Source organism: Podarcis erhardii (assembly GCF_964252035.2).
Source record: "Podarcis erhardii genome assembly, chromosome: 12".
Classification (NCBI taxonomy): domain Eukaryota; kingdom Metazoa; phylum Chordata; class Lepidosauria; order Squamata; family Lacertidae; genus Podarcis; species Podarcis erhardii.
Window position 1 is genome coordinate 38969132 of NC_138513.1, and position 19839 is coordinate 38988970.

Sequence of the window (19839 nt, forward strand, 5' to 3'; positions counted from 1 at the left end):
TCTGATACTCAACAAAGGAGCCAAATGATCAGTGGGATTTCTCTGTACATTTTTCGGAATCTACTGTATATGTTTTACATAAAACGCTCAGGGTGCCTTCAGAGTGTCACTGCTTTGCCGGAGAGATTTAAGCACATACCATAACTTATCGAGTTTGTGCAGTTAAAGTGGGTTCAAAAGCTGTCACCACACTGCAACAAATCTGCTTTTAAAAAAAGAACCGCAACTTTTCGGAATGTGAAGGGAAATGAATGAATGATTAACAGGAAGCTGTATAAACACCCTGCAGACTCAGGGTTGCACTAAAGGTTCCAGCACTTAACCACCAGCTTTGACATATTATTTGAATGCTTTGCTGTAGAAACGACTCTGAAAGAAATGTGGTTATCTTTTCACCTGTCATAGTCTTGGCAGATTTCCCCAACAGCTACCAGTGCTTTCAAGTACTCGTTCGGCTGATAGGGGTGGATATAGTGGAGTGAACAGCTGTTCCGGGGATCGCCGTTTGAGGCTGTAAAATCTATAGCTACCTGGAAAAGAATGGAGGGGAGAACAAGATATACTGTATAGCTTCTCTGCCGTGTGCTTCCATCTTCCTTTTCACGCTCCCCTAAATCCGCCTCTGACTGTAGACCCAGGACAGGTTACAAATCACAAAAAGCAAAACCAGCATCAATAAAACTCACACAGCATACCAAAAAAGCAGCAACATTTAAAAGCAACATTTTTTTAATTTTTACTATATTTTTTTGTAGCCCGTCTTTCCACTAGACGTGCCCAAAGCACTGGGGGGCGGGGGGCGGGGAGGAGTGGGCAGGAGGAAATAAATTCGCAATGAAACATAAAAACAGCAAATGGCAACAAAACAGCAATACAGATCCAGAATTGACTGCAGCCAAAATATAGTAGAGAATATGACTTAGGATTTCCAAAAGGTCCAAGGCCTATTGAAAGAAGATCTTAAGAACCGTACTGTATTCAGCATGAATAGACATCATGTTCAATTCATTATCAGAGGAGTTATCTGAGTTAGATCACATTCCTCTGAATAAACAGAGAACTGAGATTGTAAGGGGGGAACTTCCTTTCCCCTCTAAGGTACTACTTGGCTTGTTTGCCTGAGGAATGCAGTGTAGTAGATGTTTTGGGACTACAACTCCCATCATCCCTAGCTAAAAGGACCAGTGGTCAGGGATGATGGGAGTTGTAGTCCCAAAAACATCTGGCAGGCTGAGTTTGCCTGTGCCTGATCAAGGGTGTAGATGGGTTGGGGTTAGTTGGGCTTTGGGAACATCACTGTTCAAGGACACTCATCCCAATTTCACCCCACTCCCACACCAACATTCTACAAAGGGTAGCTAAGGAAAGATAGGAGGCCAAGAGTTGAACATGGGTGGGTCAGGATAGGCAGTACAATTACACAAACTGAAGCAGAGCTGGAGACCATACTGCCAAGCACACAGATACACAATGGAGATATCTAAACAGAGCAAACGTAGGAGGAAAAATCAATCACACATACTCCAGGAGAAGCCTTCTAGAACAGCAGCTAAGGGAGCTCATAATCAATGATCAGAGGGGAAGGCACATCCGACCCCCCCACCCACTGCAATTTTAGTGCTGCTAAAAATGCTTCTTCATCTTTCCAACTAATTTCCAAAGCAAACTGCAAATGCCGGCAAATCTCAGCATGCTTAAAGTAAATCACATTATTTGTTTCAAGAAAACTTATCGATGTAAAACAAATGAAACACACCGTCTCTTCCAATTATATTACAATGTTCATTTGTTTAATTATAAGCTCAAAGCATGCAGAGCTTAATTTAATCCCCCACACTCAGGTGCTTTCAGGTTCACACATCTGTCTAACATAAAATCGCTGCAAAATTAAAATGTTCTACATTGGGGTGTGTGTGTGTGCCTATGTGTGTGTGTCTATCTATATATACATATATCTCCACACACACACACTCCAGGCAGTGTCATATGCCTACATTCATTTCATTCTCGCTGCTCAAACTTTATTATGATTACTATAAAACTAATAATTGGTATTTCACTTTCCATACCCAAATAATTTCATCAGCTAATTAACCGTTCCTCATTTCTTTTACCAGATGGGAGAGAGCTTGAAGGTGAGCCAGGAGGCAGAATTAAAATTTGAGCTTTGAACAAATTTTGATACACCATGCCCTCGTTTCTGAGAGACGAGAGTCATCTGGCAGTAAAAAAAGAAGAAGTAAAAATAAAGTTTTACTTAACCTTTTATAGAGCCCACGGTTTCTCTTTTTGGAAATGTCTTAGTGTTTTTCTAGATCACTGAAAATGGGATTGTGTCATCGTGGAGTCTCCTCAGTGAACCAGGACAAACATGCAAGACAAACGGGATGATCGTATGAACTGAAATAATAAAAATGTAATGGAAGTTTAAAAGGGGGGGGGGGTTAGTCACACAAAGAGTGAAGAATTTTCCACCTGAAGATAAAAAAATACCAGCTGGAAAGTAGAGAGGAAAGAGAGTTGGTGGTTGTCAGCCAAGTCTCACAAGGCAAAGATGTCATAGGTAAAGGGTTCCCTGACCATTAGGTCCAGTCCTGACCGACTCTGGGATTGCGGCGCTCATCCCGCTTTATTGGCCAAGAGAGCCGGCGTACACCTTCCGGGTCATGTGGCCAGCATGACTAAGCCACTTCTGGTGAACCAGAACAGCGCACGGAAACGCTGTTTACTTTCCCACCAGAGTGGTACCTATTAATCTACTTGCACTTTGAGGTGCTTTTGAATTGCTAGGTTGGCAGGAGCAGGGACTGAGGAACGGGAGCTCACCCCGTCACAAGGATTCAAACCGCCGACCTTCTGATCAGCAAGTCCTAGGCTCTGTGGTTTAACCCACAGCGCCACCCGCATTCCAAAGATGTCATAAGCAAGGCCTTATCTGAAGATTGTAGCATATGGAGGTATGGTCATCTATCTCTATCATCTATCTATCTATCTATCTATCTATCTATCTATCTATCTATCTATCTAATCCATCTATCTATCATCTATCCATCCATCCCCCTTAAAACAGGGGTCACCCACCTTTGCAGCCAGGAGGTAGTACACTTTGAATTTTGAGAGAGTGCTGGAGGTGCCAGTCACAAAACCGTAACATAACACTAAATGCCTGTCATGGGGGGCAGGAGGAGGAGATGTGGAAGCCCTTGACTCTATATCAGCCTGACCTATATCTCCCTCTTCTTGCACCTGTTCTTATCTCTCCAATCCTGCAGCTTCTCCTGCCTCTGACACTCTTCTTCTGGAAGTTACAGGCTCCTGCCAGATCACTGATCCCTTCTTCCCAGTCAGTCAGTCTCCAGCCCCGCTTCTCCTGCTGCCCACTCATCAGTATCCAGCCACCACTCCTCTGTGCCCAGCAGATGGGCACATAGGTCAACTCTCAGTTTCTCATTTTCCCAGTCTTAAGTTCAGTTCCCCATGTCTCTACATCAGTTTGCTTTCCTAAAAAAAGTAAAAAGGGGACTTTGTGAAAATTTATCAGCATTTTTGTGTGAATTTCTCCTTACACATTTTTGCATGTGATTTTTCCCGATAGAAACAGCTTTGCAAAGCAATTCCCCCTACTAAAATGCATCTTTGTATGTTACTTTTGTAAATATATGCATTTGCAGGCACACTTTACTGTGGGTATTTGCATTTTTGTATACCTTTCATGGGTGGAAAACGAGTCTGTTTTGCTTCGAATGTTTTTTCGGAAAGTGCAAATTAGCTACGCTCCCCATTAAACGTGAAATGAACCTCCCTTGTGAAAAAGGGCTTCTGCTTGCACAAACTGAGTCAAGTCAATTTTTTGCAGCTCCTCCCCTGCCCTACTGCAGCCCTCCAGGTCATATCTCATTCTACTGTAGAGCGTCTCCCAATCCCCGGGAGCCGGATGGGGTGTATAGGTGAAGATCAGGTACCCCAACATTTGTGAGTGGATCCACTTTAAAGTAAGGAAGAGCCAACAGTGGACACAACCCACAAAGTGTTATCGAGTCTGGGCACATCACGCTAGGTGGTCCATTTCCCCACTCATATTTCCATTGTACTCAAAAGAGCTACATGGAAACTTCAGCTGTGTGAGCTATGAGATTATTTATCTTTGGCGTCTAATGCAATGCCACCCAATTGCCCTGGTCAGCACAGATCCAGATTCAAAGAACATTTGTTTAACATTTTTGCATAGAGGTATCCTGCCCTCAAAGGGATGGTTTGATCATGATGTCTTTTAAAATGATCCTGAAAGGACCACACATTTGCTTTTATTTATCAGAGAGGCTCTTTCCAGCCAAAAATGATGTGCTTACAAAGGATGTGCAGAGCATCTTCAGAGCACCCAGCATGATGCCACAAAAGCTCTCATTAGCTCTTCAAATTAGCAGGTACACCATACCATGGCTTTTTGTTCACAAACCCATGCTTAGCGTCTTGGCTCCCTCCCCTATCAAACAGCCTTTCAGATCACAGCTGCAGCTCATTGTCTGCACCCAACTTGAACTCAATGGAAACATAATTAAATTGAAAACAAAAAGAGAGTGGGCTGACTTAGGAGTAAATCCAGAACTCTGCACCTGTGTTCGGAGAAAAACTGTCAGTAAAAAAAGCAGGTCCTTAATGCGGTTAAGGCTCCCATCAAATTATGGGGCCTATTTTCTTTTGTGGATATTGCCACGGATCTTGCAATAATTGTGTGTGCATGCACACGTTTTAAAAACAACTGGAATCGTGTTAATAATTTTTAAGCAACAAGACTTCTGCACCTGTTCATCCAAAGTTGGGATGACTAAGTTCATTTTGGCAAAAGTGTTTTACGGGGCAATCCTATGCCTGTCTCCCCAGATGTAAATCCCATTGGGTTCAATGTGGCTTATGCCCAGGTAAGGATGGGGAAGAAATTAGATTCCGCTTGCATTTTAAGGTGATCTTACCAGATTTGCACTTTAGCCATGCAGTTCTCCAAGCAATGTGTACAAAAAAGCAGCTATTTGGATAAAGTGTGTCTCTAAATGCATACATTAGTGAAAACAACATACAGAAATGCATTGTCAAAACTGAGTAAAAAAATACATTTATTAGGAGAAATACACACGGAAATGAAGAATAATTTTTATTAGTATTTTTTAAAATCACCAATTGCTGCAGAAATGTGGAGAACTGAATTTAAGAATGGAAAAATGTACAACTGAAAGAACCGAAAATTCAAAGATGCGCTCATCCCTACTCCCAGCTTGATCCATAGGTTTCACTAGAACCTACAGCCCAATCCTAAACAGAAATAAATCACACTAAGCTCAGTAGGACTAAATCCCAAGTAACTGTACACAGGATTTCAGCCTTAGTTGTGACAAATGTTACCCAGATTTGAGCCACCAGGTTTCCATATGTTTGTCTGCCCCTCGTTTTCCTGGGCTTATGTTTTGGGGTGTCAGAGGGAATCTGATTTATCATATCCATTTCCCAGCTACTGTCATCAACGTAGTTTCTGGCAAGCAGAGAAGAATCTGAAGAATCATGCAAACAACTGTCCTGATTACTGGTGGAAGTGGAAGGGCCTTGATAATGCCTTGGAAATGCCTGTTTAGCGCAAGGACTGACCGAGCGGGCAGCAGGGTCTGCAAGGTTCGCAGGCCGGATTAACGAGCCTGGTGGGCCATATCCAGCCTGCAGTCCTTAGTTTGACAACTTCTGGTTTAGGCATTGGAATTGACCCGACTATATCTGACTCCTGCCCGCCATGCAGGAAGTCCAGTAAGGGTCAACTACTGGTAGGGGGAGCCCTACCAGTGCAAACCTACTCGAGCTCCCCCAGGGTTCCTGATGGGGTCATGGTACGCCCTAGCCCCACCCCAGGCTTCGGACAAGATCATAGCTGTCAACTTTCAGATTTGGATTTATTTATTTTTTTTAAAAGAGATTTATTAGAATTTCCAATTTGATACAAAAAAACAACAACAGAAAACAAAAATGCACAAAAAATAACAAAAATGCGAAAATACACAATTAAAAAAAAGCAAAACAAATATAATTTCCATTACTTATTTCCATTTCCTTGTTTCCCAGACCTCCTCTCACCTCCCCCTTTTGTATTCCAATTCAAATTCTTAACTCAGCAAATCCTTATTGTAACTTATTATAACTTATTTTAACTTATTGCTCAACCTTTGCATTACAGCTGGTAACCACTTATTTCTGTCCAACATCATTCTAACATTCATTAATTTTACAATATTTCTGCAAATAGTCTTTAAATTTCCTCCAGTCCTCTTCCGCCGACTCTTTTCCCTGGTCTCGGATTCTGCCGGTCATTTCTGCCATCAGATTTGAAAATAAGGGATCAGCAGCCTCACCTGTCCTGGGGACAGTCTACGGGATATTTAATAATCCGGGATAGCAGTGGGAAGCAGCGGGAAACAGCGCTGGAATAAGGGAATTTCCCGCAAAAAAAGGGAAGGTTGACAGCTATGGACAAGATCCACACTCCCAGATTCCTTTAACGGAATACCCTTAAGCTTGGAGGGGCAGGTGATGACCACACCTCACCTCCCTCATCACACGATCAACCAATGCCTAACCGCCAAACCTTACAAAGTTGTGACAATTGCTATGAGGTAGGCGAAAACCAAATAGCCCTTGCCAATTTGCCAAGTGGAAAAATTCTTACCAGGTCCCTCAATGGCGACCAACCAAGGTCCATAGCAAGGCCAATATTGAAACCTGTGAATTAGTGAGGGCGGGTGGGAGATTGAGAAAGTGAGCCGAAAGGAAGCTCTCCTGCTCGCACCTCAGTTTAAATGGGGCCTGGCCACGCCTCCCCAGCCAGCGGATTGGCTGGCCAAATGATTGCGTCCCCCGCCCCTGGAGGGGAGCGGGTGGCCATGTGGTCCACCGCAACTCCTCCCCGCTGTGAAGCGGAGTGGGTTTGCTACAGGAGCATGGAGAGTGAAAACATGAAGAAGACTTCATTGCTGTTTGATAAATTTGAGAGACCACACCATACATTTAAAGCACACAACTTCCCCCAAAGAATCCTGGGAACTCTAGTTTGTTAAGGGTGCAGGTCATTGTAGTTCACAGGGTTCTTTGAGGAAGCCACGAGCTTCAAATGTTCTTTAAATGTGTGGTGTGCATGAAGTCCGCCTCAGAGTTTCTGAGACTTGGCAATTATGAAAAATATTTGCAGACTGGCCCAAGAGCGTGGTTTTCAACAAAACTAGAATAGTAAAGCGGAAATGCAAAGAATAAACATTTAGATGTACATGAATGTGAAATGATAAATACATAAAGAGAGACATGACTGCAGAACAGGGTTGTTCTTGAATCTGACTTCAGTTAATATAACACTTGCTGTCTATGCAATTGTTAGCATCTTGTAGGCAAAGTAATTCTGACACGCTGTCAGGTTTTAGCTGAACAAAAATAAGAATCATGCAAGCACCAGCATTTAAAACGTGCCATATGAACAAAAGTAGATAAAACACAAATAAAAGGCTTTTTACACATTTAAAAGCAATATTCACTATTCAAAATACACATAACACTATATAATCTCCAGAACAGTCATAAAACACTATGCACATTAATGCAGTGCACCTATAATAAATGCACACTTTGATTAAGGTAAGGTGTTAATGACTAATTTAAAACTTGAAATCTTTTTGTCTAATGTTTATTGAGGCTGCAATTCTGTATGTGTTTACTTGGGAGTGAGACCCATTAAAAATAATGGGACTTGCTTCTGAATATCTATGTATAGATTATGCTGCCACTCTCCCATGTGAAAACAGCAAAAAAGACATGATGTATGGGGGGGGAAACCGTACCTGGTTGTCTAATTTTGTCCTGTGTGTGTGGAAAAAAACTAAATATTTAGCACTGTGAAAGCTATCCATCTGCGGTCCATTTAAAAACCACTTACTGTAAACTGTATTTGGCAGCCACCCATGATGTAGTCTAAGAACGAATGCATCTTGTGAATCTGGAAGAGAAGAGAGCCAGAAATTCAGATTTAAACGGCACGTTCTTAAATACTTCTTCATGTATTAAATGGGAAGGTACTTCTGTGAAGAAGGCATTTATTTAGAGTGGGGGGTGGGGGTGGGGCTTATTTTAGGCCAGATCCTTATTAATCCTCAACCCTATGGGCCAACTCTGACAACCTGACATTATTACTGGCCCTGGGACCTTAGGGTAAAGGGTTGGAAATAAATATATAAGCAACGGCCCCATGCTACATGTGGTAAGCAGCTATATGTGTTTTGATTGCACACAGGGAACAGAATGGGTTTCTGAAGATCAGCAGCAATCACATTCCTGAACAGCAACTGTCATCCCAGTGAAAACACTGATCCACCTTGACTCTGCAACATCTGTTATGCTACCTCTGGGAGTCCCTTGCTATAATTAATTTCTGAGACATGTTTCAGTGTACTTTTTTACCTTATTTTAACATAGCAATGCCTACAAAATGCCTACAGTGAATTCAATTCCCTTTCATCAACTGGGCTTTTAACTTAGCTAAACACACACACACACACACACACACACACACACACACACACACCGCCCTTCCAATTCTAAATATTGTGAATCTGTTGAAATGACAGCACCTTGCAGAGATTGAGAATGACAATGCCAGAGTTCTTGTAATTCTTCTTCTTTACTTTGTACTTGGGGTTTATGCACTCCCACTGTACCTGTGAAGACACAAACCGGGAGCATGAAAGCCGTTTCATGTAAGAATCTGAATAATTTATTCAAGTTGCATAATGTGTGCTCTGCCGATGAAAACAGAAATCACATGAAACAGTCCAAAGCTAAAGACATTTCTAAACATCAGCCAATCAGGGGGGAATTATCCCTTATCCGAGACCTTCTGCAAAGTAAAACACCTGCATATCAATTTATTTTTTTTACAAGTGCCATTGCAAACACTGATTTGGCATGCACCTCTGCAAGCTATTCAAACATTAGGCTAACTCTGATGCCTTGATGGAGCAGACTGAAGGTCCACCATGTATAGGGATGAGAAACCCGCAGATTCCCCAAGCCCTTCTGTAGACCAAATGGAAAGGCAGAGCCTGTGTAAATGCTTCAATAAGACAACCCATTGCCACCAGCTGTACTTTGAAGTGTGAGCCAGGTTTGTATAAATTTCTAAATATATAAAATGCATACACAAAAATACAGCTATGGCTATTTAAGCTGCCATGCACTGCCTCAGTGAAAGTGCTTTAGTCCCCTAACCAGTCAAGCCAGAATGCTTATCTTATCAATGTAGTCCTATTTAAGTCAATGCAAATCTGTTTTTCAGTCTAGCACGTATATATGGACAGAACATACATCTCCTTGATGTTATCATGCTTCAGTGTTTATAATCCATTAGTGGGTCTCATTTGCTTCCATAAACTATTAAACTGTGTTATGCTGTTTAAAAAACTCAGCCACTTACCCCAGGGTAAAGCCATTAGTGCTGGAGTCACAAATTGCTTAAAGGGACAATTTGCACTTAGCTGGCTTTACTCCCATTGAAGTTAAGGAATTAAACACATTTTCTGCAAACACTGGCATTTTAAGGGATTGGAATATACCGGCTATGGGTATGTTGTAACAAACAAACAAACAAAAATCCTTCCAGTAGCACGTTAGAGACCAACTAAGTTTGTTATTGGTATGAGCTTTCGTGTGCATGCGCACTTCTTCAGATATGGGTATGTTGTCGGACTACAACTCCTATCATCTCTGATCATTGGATGCACTGTGTCGTGCTGATGGGAGTTGTGTGTCCAACAACACCCAGTGAGGCACAGGTGCTCAAGACCTGCGCATAAACCAAAGGGAATGGCAGGGCCAGTGTAAATGCGTCCATAAGACAACCCCTTGGGCCTTGGCCATCAATTTTACTCTGCTCTGCCAACCAATCCTGTGGCCTCACTGCCCACATGGGAGATTCCACTCTGCACACTGAGCTGCAGATGGGACATGTTGCCCCTCTCTTTTCATGTGTCCACAACATGTGGTCCGAATACGTATGCTGTTCTAAAATGAGTCACCACCTCATCTGCAGGACACAATAACTAGTATGTAATATATAAGCAGTGCTGCTGCAAATAAATATCACACATCTTTTCCTTTTCTTCTGCTGGTGCTCTTTGGATTTTCATCTTTTGGTCATCTGGCCATGAGCCACTCAGGCTGCTGTGTACAAAGTAAAGGTAAAGGGACCCCTGACCATTAGGTCCAGTCGTGACCGACTCTGGGGTTGCGGCGCTCATCTCGCTTTACTGGCCGAGGGAGCCGGCATACAGCTTCCGGGTCATGTGGCCAGCATGACTAAGCCGCTTCTGGCGAACCAGAGCAGTGCATGGAAACGGCGTTTACCTTCGCACCGGAGTGGTACCTATTTATCTACTTGCACTTTGACGTACTTTCGAACTGTTAGGTGGGTAGGAGCAGGGACCGAGCAACTGGAGCTCACCCCATTGCGGGGATTTGAACAGCGGCCTTCTGATCAGCAAGTCCTAGGTTCTGTGGTTTTACCCACAGCGCCACCCGCGTCCCCCACTCAGTTTTGAGTGTATAGCACCCAGCTAAAGGTTAAAACATGCTCTTTTTAAAACACTGCTGTCTTTGATCCTGCAGATGGATCTGATAACTAAACAAATTTAACAAGAGGGACATTTCCATACTCTGCCTGGCCCAGATAGCTGAACGTGGCCCAGCTTCCCCAGGAATTCAAATTATTCATCTTGTGAATTAATTCTCTTTTCCAGTCGAGGTAACAGACAGGACCACATGTTTCTGGGAATTTTTCCAACATCTTCATTTATTTATTTTGCTTTCTGATCTCTGGAGTACTTGCTCAAGTTCAGCCCCTCCTTTCAGATCTGATATACTGTATCTTAATTGATGGTTTACCAAAATGCTGGTGGGAAGCAAATTTGACAGGGATGTACTAGTCTAATAGTTCATATCTGCCCAGATGTCAGACCTTAGGGTGAAGGGTGAGGACAACAGCAACAGCAACAACAACAAGCAGTCCTGTGTGCAATGTGGACACCCATTTGCACAACACTTGCTAATGTTAATTTATTCAAACAGATGCAAATTTAGAAGTAATTACTAACATCAGATTTAATTTTTACAGTTTAAATAGAAATACAGCACATCTCACCATAGTAGGAGAGATTATGATCAGGTCTGCTTGGTTGCTGGCCAGCTGCTAACTGATGATGGGAAACGTCTTTTTTAAACATTTTATTTATAATTTTCAGTTTTATACATTTCAATAATTTTACAATCATTTTAACATTTCGAAACTTGACTTCCTTCCCCCTCTTCCTGCGGTTCCTCAAATTAATTTTTAATATTTTTTGCATGTCCAAATTAACTTAATTTGCTCATTTATTAATCTACTTTAAATATATATACACTCATATAAAACCGCAGGTTATTGCAATAATCCTGCCAATGTTCTTATCTGTTCACAGTTTGTAAATATTCCATAAACCATTCCCATTCTTTTATAAAAATGTTTGTTGTTTTGATTTCTTATTATTCCGTTAAGTTTTGCCATTTCTGCATATTCCATAAGTTTTTGTATCCTTTCTTCATTTGCTGGGACTTCTTTCCATTTCTGGGCAAGTAACACTCTTGCAGCTGTAGTTGCATACATTAATAAATTTCTGTACAGTTTGGGTAGTTCTGGGAAACTTCTAAGCCCCTCCTGCTCTCATTTCTTATAGATTCATCTCTTTAAACTGGACTAGGACTGGAGTGGACAAACCTTCAAACAGAGAACTGTAAATTAAGACATACGGGAACCCCAGTGCTTTAGTCAGATTCAGCTGGTCACCTTTTGAACATGGCAAGGGAGATGACGGAGGTATCTATCACCTTGTCCTTTGCCTCAGGCAGCAAAATGTATTGAGCCAGTGCTGTGTACGAAATTAAGACTCCCAGGATTTGTCAAGCCCTCTTTCCAAGCACCACTGCACTCATTTTACAAACACAAATGGGAAGCCTAGAGGTTCCTTGCACTCAGGGTCTTCTTCAGTAATAAAGCAGACAAATTTTGGAGTTGGAAGCCCTACCAGATCAATTTTATGATGTCAGCTAATGAGTCATTTTGTTATTAAACATGAGATTGTTCATATTTTATTTTTATTTTTTTGGAAATGAGAATTTTATGTACGACATAGCATTTGGATGCACTGTGGAAATAATTTAGAAGACATGTTTAAATGTTTAGGATATTTCTGGATTTTTACAGTTTTTTAACTGCAATGAATTGAAAGTCCAAGAGTCCTTATTTTATATGTACCACATAACAACAACAACAACCACCTCTAAGAAATGCAAGGCTATTGTATTGTTATATTGCCTGCCTCAGAAATCTAGAAGTGTTGGCTTCAGATACATGAATTTTTCAGATACATGAAAACTACCGTATTTTTCGCCCCATAGGACGCTCCGTCCCATAGGACGCACCTAGTTTTTTGGGGGGGAAATAAAGGAAAATTTCTTTCCCTTTATTCCCCCCCCCAAACCAGGTCGGGGAACAGTGGGATGGCGGCGCTGTGCCTCCCTGCTGTCCCCCGAGCTTGTGGGGCTGGCCGATGTCTGCCCGGTGCGAGGGGCGCTCTGCTTCAGGGTGCTCCGTGCGCCGAGCGGCAGACTGCTATCCGCAGCATGGGGAGCCCTACGGGAACTCCCGCAGGGCTCCCCACACTGTGGATGTCTGCCCGGCGTGCAGAGTGCTCTGCTTCGGGGTGCCCCGCATGCCGGGTGGCAGGCTGCTATCCGCAGCATGGGGAGCCCTGTGGGAACTCCTACGGGCTCCCCAGGCTTGCTGATAGCTTCCTGAAGCCTGAAGAGTGAGAGGGGTCGGTGCGCACCAACCCCTCTCGCTCTCCAAGCTTCAGCGAAAGCCTGTATTCGCCCCACAGGACGCACACAGATTTCCCCTTCATTTTTGGAGGGGAAAAGGTGCTTCCTATAGGGTGAAAAATACGGTAGTTTTTCCTCCATAATTAAAATAGGAAGTATTATCCTGTTTAGGCTGAAATCCAGCACATACTTACCTGGTAGCTAGTCCCATTCAACTCAGTGGGACTGACCACTGAGTAGCCATGCACAGGATTTCACTGTTAATATAAAAATTACATCTAGTTTTGAGACCTCAAATCAGGCTTCCTCAGCCTCAGCCCTCCAGATATTTTGAGACTACAATTCCCATCATCCCTGACAGCTGGTCCGGCTAGCTAGGGATCATGGGAGTTGTAGGCCAAAAACATCTGGAGGGCCGAGGTTGAGGAAGCCTGCCTCAAATGTTCCTTCACAACTTGTTTTTGAACTTCCAGAGATTAGACACTGTTCGTACGATTAGACTTTAACATACTAATAATTATAAACTATAATAGTTAAATAACATCCTCACCTTCTGGAAATTTCCATGGAGATTGCAAATGTTAGAGGTTTTCTCAAAAACCATTTACTTGTTTTTTTCCTGTCACAGAAACAGATTTTCACTTATATAATATTCCCACTGCTAACTGTCCAGGTGCACCTTCTTTTAAAGGCTATTTTTAAACCCCTCTGGCTCCCTTGAGCTGAGCAGAGGAATTTCCTTGGCACCTTCGGCTGCCTTTATCAAAACTTATAATCCAATTATGTGCATGATGTACTGACATGTGTGCCATAGGGTTTTGTGTGGGTGGGTGGAACTGAAGGAAGTCGCCAAACAGAAAGGTGAAGAAGTTCAGATTTCTTAATAAAAAATGACCGAAACAACAAATGATTCCAGCATTACACACTCCTCAGAAATGATTGTCGTTTCTCATTTTCAACAACAAAATAATGCAATGAGAGCCTCCTAATCAGGCCCATGACCCATCTAGTCTAGCACCCTGCCCACAGTGTGCTAGACAAGACTGGTGACTAGAAGTGGCCTCCAGGACCACATAACACCGGTCCTGAGAGATCTGCATTGGCTCCCAGTATGTTTCCGAGCACAATTCAAAGTGTTGGTGCTGACCTTTAAAGCCCTAAACGGCCTCGGTCCTGTATACCTGAAGGAGCGTCTCCACCCCCATCGTTCAGCCCGGACACTGAGATCCAGCGCCGAGGGCCTTCTGGCAGTTCCCTTGCTCCGAGAAGTTAGGTTACAGGGAACCAGACAGAGGGCCTTCTCGGTAGTGGCACCCGTCAGATGTGAAGGAAATAAGCAGCTATCTTATCTTTAAAAGACATCTGAAGGCAGCCCTGTTTAGGGAAGTTTTTAATATTTAATGCTGTATTATTTTTAACACTCAATTGGGAGCCGCCCAGAGTGGCTGGGGGTACTCAGCCAGATGGGTGGAGTATAAATAAATTATTATTATTATTATTATGATGTCTAATCCTCTTTTAAAGCCACCCGTTGTTGGATGTTGGATGTTACTGTCCTCTGTGGGATCCAGTTCCAGAGTTGCGCTGTGTGAAGCGCTTTCTTTTATCTGTCCTGAATGTTCCAACGCTCAGCTTCATCTAGCATCTTTCATCCAAATTTGTGTAGATAGAGCTGATTCCGAGAAGTGGTTTTGTCACAGAGTTGCTTATGCCGTCTTTATTGAAGCTTTTACTTCAGAAGTCAATTTGTTTCATCTAACACAGCAGAAGCTTATGAAAGCAGAGGAAGGTTTCTACACCCTACTTAATAAAAAGTGTTACTTACTTCCTGTCCTATTTTTCTAGAGAAACAGGTGCCAGAACTCAGCATGAAAGCCTCCCCTGTTCTCTTATAATGACATTGGTGCCCATCTGAGAGGGGCCGGAACTGAGTTCCAGCAAGTTCCAGCTGAAAGAAAAGCCTTGCTTTCTTCTTATTGTATTGTTCTTCTGTTGCAGGCACCCCCAAACTCAGCCATCCAGCTGTTTTGGGACTACAACTCCCATCATCCCTGACCACTGGTCCTGTTTGCTAGGGATGGTGGGAGTTGTAGTCCCAAAATGGCTGGAGGGCTGGGTTTGGGGATGCCTGTTCTATTGCATAGAGCAGGTATTATGAATGAAAGCTTCAAAGAAGCAACCAGGTGTTGGAAGATGCAAGTCTTGGAAAACTGGCTAAGCTGTTGAGTTCAGAAGATTCTTTTGGCTGACTATGATCTTCGGGGGCGGGGGGGGGCAACAGAGAAACCTATGAGGGTGCATAAAACGTACCGATGTGAGTAAACTAAAGAGCAGCAAGGAAACACATCTGCTCAGAAGCTCCCTTCAGTGTGGTTAATTTAGGCCAGTGTTTCTCAACCTTGGGTCTCCAGATGTTGTTGGACTACAACTCCCATCATCCCTGAGCTCTGGCCTTCCTAGCTAGGGATGGTGGGAGTTGTGGTTCAACAACATCTTGGGACCCAAGGTTGAGAAAGGCTGATTTAGGCAGTAGAGAATGAGTAGAAATATTATCTCAATTAGCTCACCTGGCCTTTATCAGTAGTCTTCAGCCAGTTTGGTCCTGGAACCAACCTTCAAGCCAAGCATGCATTTTGGGACCCATTCCTGAACATGTTATGGTATACTATCTGCCTGGTGTGTTGTGCTGCTAATGCAGCCCACCTTAGGTCATGGCAAGACTCAATGGTGAGTCTCAACTCAACTTAGTGGCCTAAAGAGTCAGAATGAGCATTAGACCCCTCCAAAATGTTTTCATTCTAGGGGAGTAGGGGGAAAACCAGAATGAGTGGTGTTAAGTTGTGGGCGAACATATCAGACGACACAGCGATTCTTCCAAAGCAGCTCTTTATTTGTAAGGTGGAACAGAACTGAACTGAGGAGCTCAGTCAGCCTGCTTATATAGAGCTCCACTAGAATGCAACAGTAACCATTTTCTGTAACTAGCCAATCACTGAACGTCACTTTCGATCCTTCATTTGCATACAAACTATCCAATCACTGAACGTCACTTTCGATTCTTCATTTGCATAACTATCTACAGTATCTCCCTGCTGGCCCAGGGTGAGAACTTCAGTACATAACAAGTGTGATGGAGGGGAGAAGCACTTCATTCACCCATGAAGCATCAGTGACACTACTGCAGAGAAACAAAAGAATGTGCAATGGCATGCTGGATCGGAAGTCTTAATATCCTTCCCAGAAGCAAACTGCCAGCTTTCTAGATCTAAAGGTTGCTAATAAGTTGACCTGATAAAGTGGGAGGTCATCTACCCAGGGAGGAATAAGAAGTTTTCTCAGAAATTCCAATTAAAGTCTAGCTCAGCTCTGGTTCCCACTGAAACCACCGGTGACATTTTAACACAGCACAGATGCAGGAGGCAAAAAAGCAATCTGTAAGGCGGAGGTGGTGAGAACAACTGTATTATTTTCTATAGAAGAAACCGTCTGAAATAAACAACATATGACTACTTGTTAAGATGTCCTCTAGGTCTGAAATGTGATGACAGGTGGGCATGGTTAAAGCCTGAGGAGGAAGAATGAGAATTGGGAAGAATGAGACACGGTCACCAGCCTCAGCTAGCCCCCCAACCCAACTGAACAATCAGTCCGGGGGGGGGGGGAATTCCTGTCAGCTTCCTCCTCTTTAGCCTCCGTGTTGTCCCTTGAAACTGAGCAGGGAGGCTGGGAGCAAACCTAGAATAAACCAGCTCTGTCTGTCATTGGCTATGACTCCACTTCCTGTTGGCCTCTCTTGCCTTCTGCCATACCAGTCTCAATGGCCACCAGCCACCACTGGATAAAGCGCTTATCCACACAAGTGTTCTGCATGAGCCCTGTCACATATTTGCCATATAGCTGGCTCTTTCATGTAAAGGTTTGGTGTTAAATTGGCTCCTTGCATCTAGCCCCGGGGCAGTTTGAGTATCAGATTTGCTCTGGACCCCATATATGTTCTCAGCTACCCTGGCTGCAGACAGGCCTTGCTGCCTTAGTGTTATTTCCAGCCCTACTACAAACAAAATGGTTTACATGGTTTTGTAAGAAGACTAGTCCTCCTGTAAACAATTAGCTCATTTCACAGTCTAATAAAATAGAAGTCTAGAGTTTTTAGTGTGCATTCTAATTGCTTTTTGTCCACATTGTTGTTGTTTAGTCGTTTAGTTGTGTCCGACTCTTCGTGACCCCATGGACCAGAGCACGCCAGGCACTCCTGTCTTCCACTGCCTCCCGCAGTTTGGTCAAACTTATGTTGGTAGCTTCGAGAACACTGTCCAACTATTACGTCCTCTGTCGTCCCCTTCTCCTTGTGCCCTCAATCTTTCCCAACATCAGGGTCTTTTCCAAGGAGTCTTCTCTTTTCATGAGGTGGCCAAAGTATTGGATCTGTCCTTCCAGTGAGCACTCAGGGCTGATTTTCTTAAGAATGGATAGGTTTGACCTTCTTGCAGTCCATGGGACTCTCAAGAGTCTCCTCCAGCACCAGAATTCAAAAGCATCAATTCTTCGGCAATCAGTCTTCTTTATGGTCCAGCTCTCACTTCCATACATCACTACTGGGAAAACCATAGCTTTAACTATACGGACCTTTGTTGGCAAGGTGATGTCTCTGCTTTTTAAGATGCTGTCTAGGTTTGTCATTGCTTTTCTCCCACGAAGCAGGCGTCTTTTAATTTCGTGACTGCTGTCACCATCTGCAGTGATCATGGAGCCCAAGAAAGTAAAATCTCTCACTACCTCCATTTCTTCCCCTTTTGTCCACATTACTTTTATGAAATTGTCTTAAGCACCTAAGGTGCTTCCAGACTGTCACTATTTTCTGGTGGGAATCAATAATATACTAGCAAATTCAGGCAGTACAATTAAAGCTTATTTCAGACCTTATGCGATAAGAAAAAGTGATGAGGAAATGCACAGAAAAGTGTGAGTAGCACTTGTTTGACACAGTGTCATATAACATTCCTGCAAGCAAATCAGATTGAATGCTCAATAAACAGCTAATATAATCTAACTTCCCTGCAAGCTTTGTGCAAAGAAATCAGACAACCAACCATCTGGAATTCACCCTAGTGAAAAGATGGCTTGAATGCTCATATCACTGCAATAAAAGGGACTGCATGTTTGGCAAAGCAGCCCACACATTAAACTCTGCTGGCTATGGATTGAAAAGGTTAATCTTTTAATTCCGCTGTTGCTTTTAAATGGCACACATTCACCTGAGCCTACCTGTCTCCCTTCCAGGGCTCCTCGCATCTCCTTGAATGTTGAACTGAATTCTCCAATGAAGTCATGCTTTCCATTGGAATCCCAATCCCAAACTATGCACTGAAAGAAAAAGAGAGAGAGAGAGAGAGAAATAATCCTTCTCTTTCCTTGAAAAAGATTTTTGGAGCTGATTTTATCCAAAACAATCCATATACAGTAGTACCTCAGGTTACACACGCTTCAGGTTACAGACGCTTCAGGTTACAGACTCCGCTAACCCAGGAGCAGTGCTTCAGGTTAAGAACTTTGCTTCAGGATGAGAACAGAAATCGTGCTCCGGCGGCGCAGCAGCAGCAGGAGGCCCCATTAGCTAAAGCGGTGCTTCAGGTTAAGAACAGTTTCAGGTTAAGTATGGACCTCCGGAACGAATTAAGTACTTAACCTGAGGACCCATTGTACCCAGTTTGTGTGACATGGTAAGCCAAACTATAGCTTTGTAATACCTATGTGAATGTGTGGGCTCCCAGAGATATTACAATGGCTTTGGTCCTGCCTGGTCCTTTTTACTCATGGTTAAGCTCTCTCCTCACTAAACACAAGGCGGAGCCAAAGTTTGTACACCACAAGAAAAAGGACAATGGAAGACCAAAGTTCCAGTACGCTCCTCTCTTGGAGCCCACACGTTCAAATCGTGTTGCTAAGCCATAGTTGGCTTCCTGTGTCATAGGGCTGTTGGATAATTTTGTCAGGAATGGAACTGGGAATGGAAATTGCCACAATAACACATGTTAATCCGAGGTCAGGAACAGAAATTGTGCATGTGAATAACAGCAGTATTTGCTATTGTATTTTTTTTCCAGTTCACAAACATTGCTGTAAACACAGTGGTGCCTCTCAAGACGAAAAGAATCCGTTCCGCGATTCTCTTCGTCTAGCGGTTTTTTCGTCTTGCGAAGCAAGCCCATTGACAGCTTAGCGGATTAGCGCTATTAGCAGTCTAGCGGCTTTTAGCGATCAGCTGTTAAGCGGCTTAGCAGCTTAGGAAAGGGGGGGGAGCGAAAAAAAACCGTGGGAACTCGCAAGATTTTTTTGTCTTGCGAAGCAACCCCATAGAGAAATTTGTTTAGCGAAGCGCCTCCAAAACGGAAAACCCTTTCGTCTAGCGGGTTTTCCGTCTTGCGAGGCGTTCGTCTTGCGGGGCACCACTGTAATTATGCTATGTTCTGATTGCCCTTTGGGCTAGCCCCACATTTAAAAACAGGGTCTCTAAAAAGATAATGTCTGTCTTAGGCTGCATCCCGTTTCCTTCATTTTTGAAGTGATTATGCAATACTTGAAAACTGTTTTTAAAAAGTATTTAGGCCCCCCCCCCCATACATCTGAGGTCCTAAGCTGTGCATAAAACTGTGTGTATAAATCTGGCACTGTCTCTGTGTTATGTTGCTTCTGCCTGACATTTTGGGTTTTTTCCCTAACAAATGCTGCCACTTCCCCACTCCTTCTTTCCCTGGGGAGAGTAGCAGGTTGGGAGGGGAGATCCAAGCAGATGGGTTGATTTGGATAGAAAAATTGGCAAGGATTTCATCCGGTTAAATGCAAAGATAAATATAAATACAACAAACTGTGATCTATTAATTAATTCCTATGCACAGTACCTTTTGGCTGCTG

The 19839-nt window shown here is 43.2% G+C and overlaps 1 protein-coding gene across 6 annotated transcripts in view; it reads right to left on the reverse strand.

Annotated features, from left to right (window-relative positions):
* The window catches only part of CPNE4 (copine 4), a 278514-nt gene that overhangs the window by 19758 nt on the left and 238917 nt on the right, over window positions 1-19839 (reverse strand). For all 6 annotated transcript variants that reach the window (XM_081882139.1, XM_081882138.1, XM_081882135.1 and 3 more), the window contains 4 exons: window positions 18193-18291; window positions 8649-8735; window positions 7958-8017; window positions 397-530 (listed from right to left, as the gene is read on the reverse strand). In XM_081882139.1, the coding sequence (XP_081738265.1) occupies window positions 397-530; window positions 7958-8017; window positions 8649-8735; window positions 18193-18291 (380 nt within the window). The remainder of the gene's footprint in view (window positions 1-396; window positions 531-7957; window positions 8018-8648; window positions 8736-18192; window positions 18292-19839) is intronic.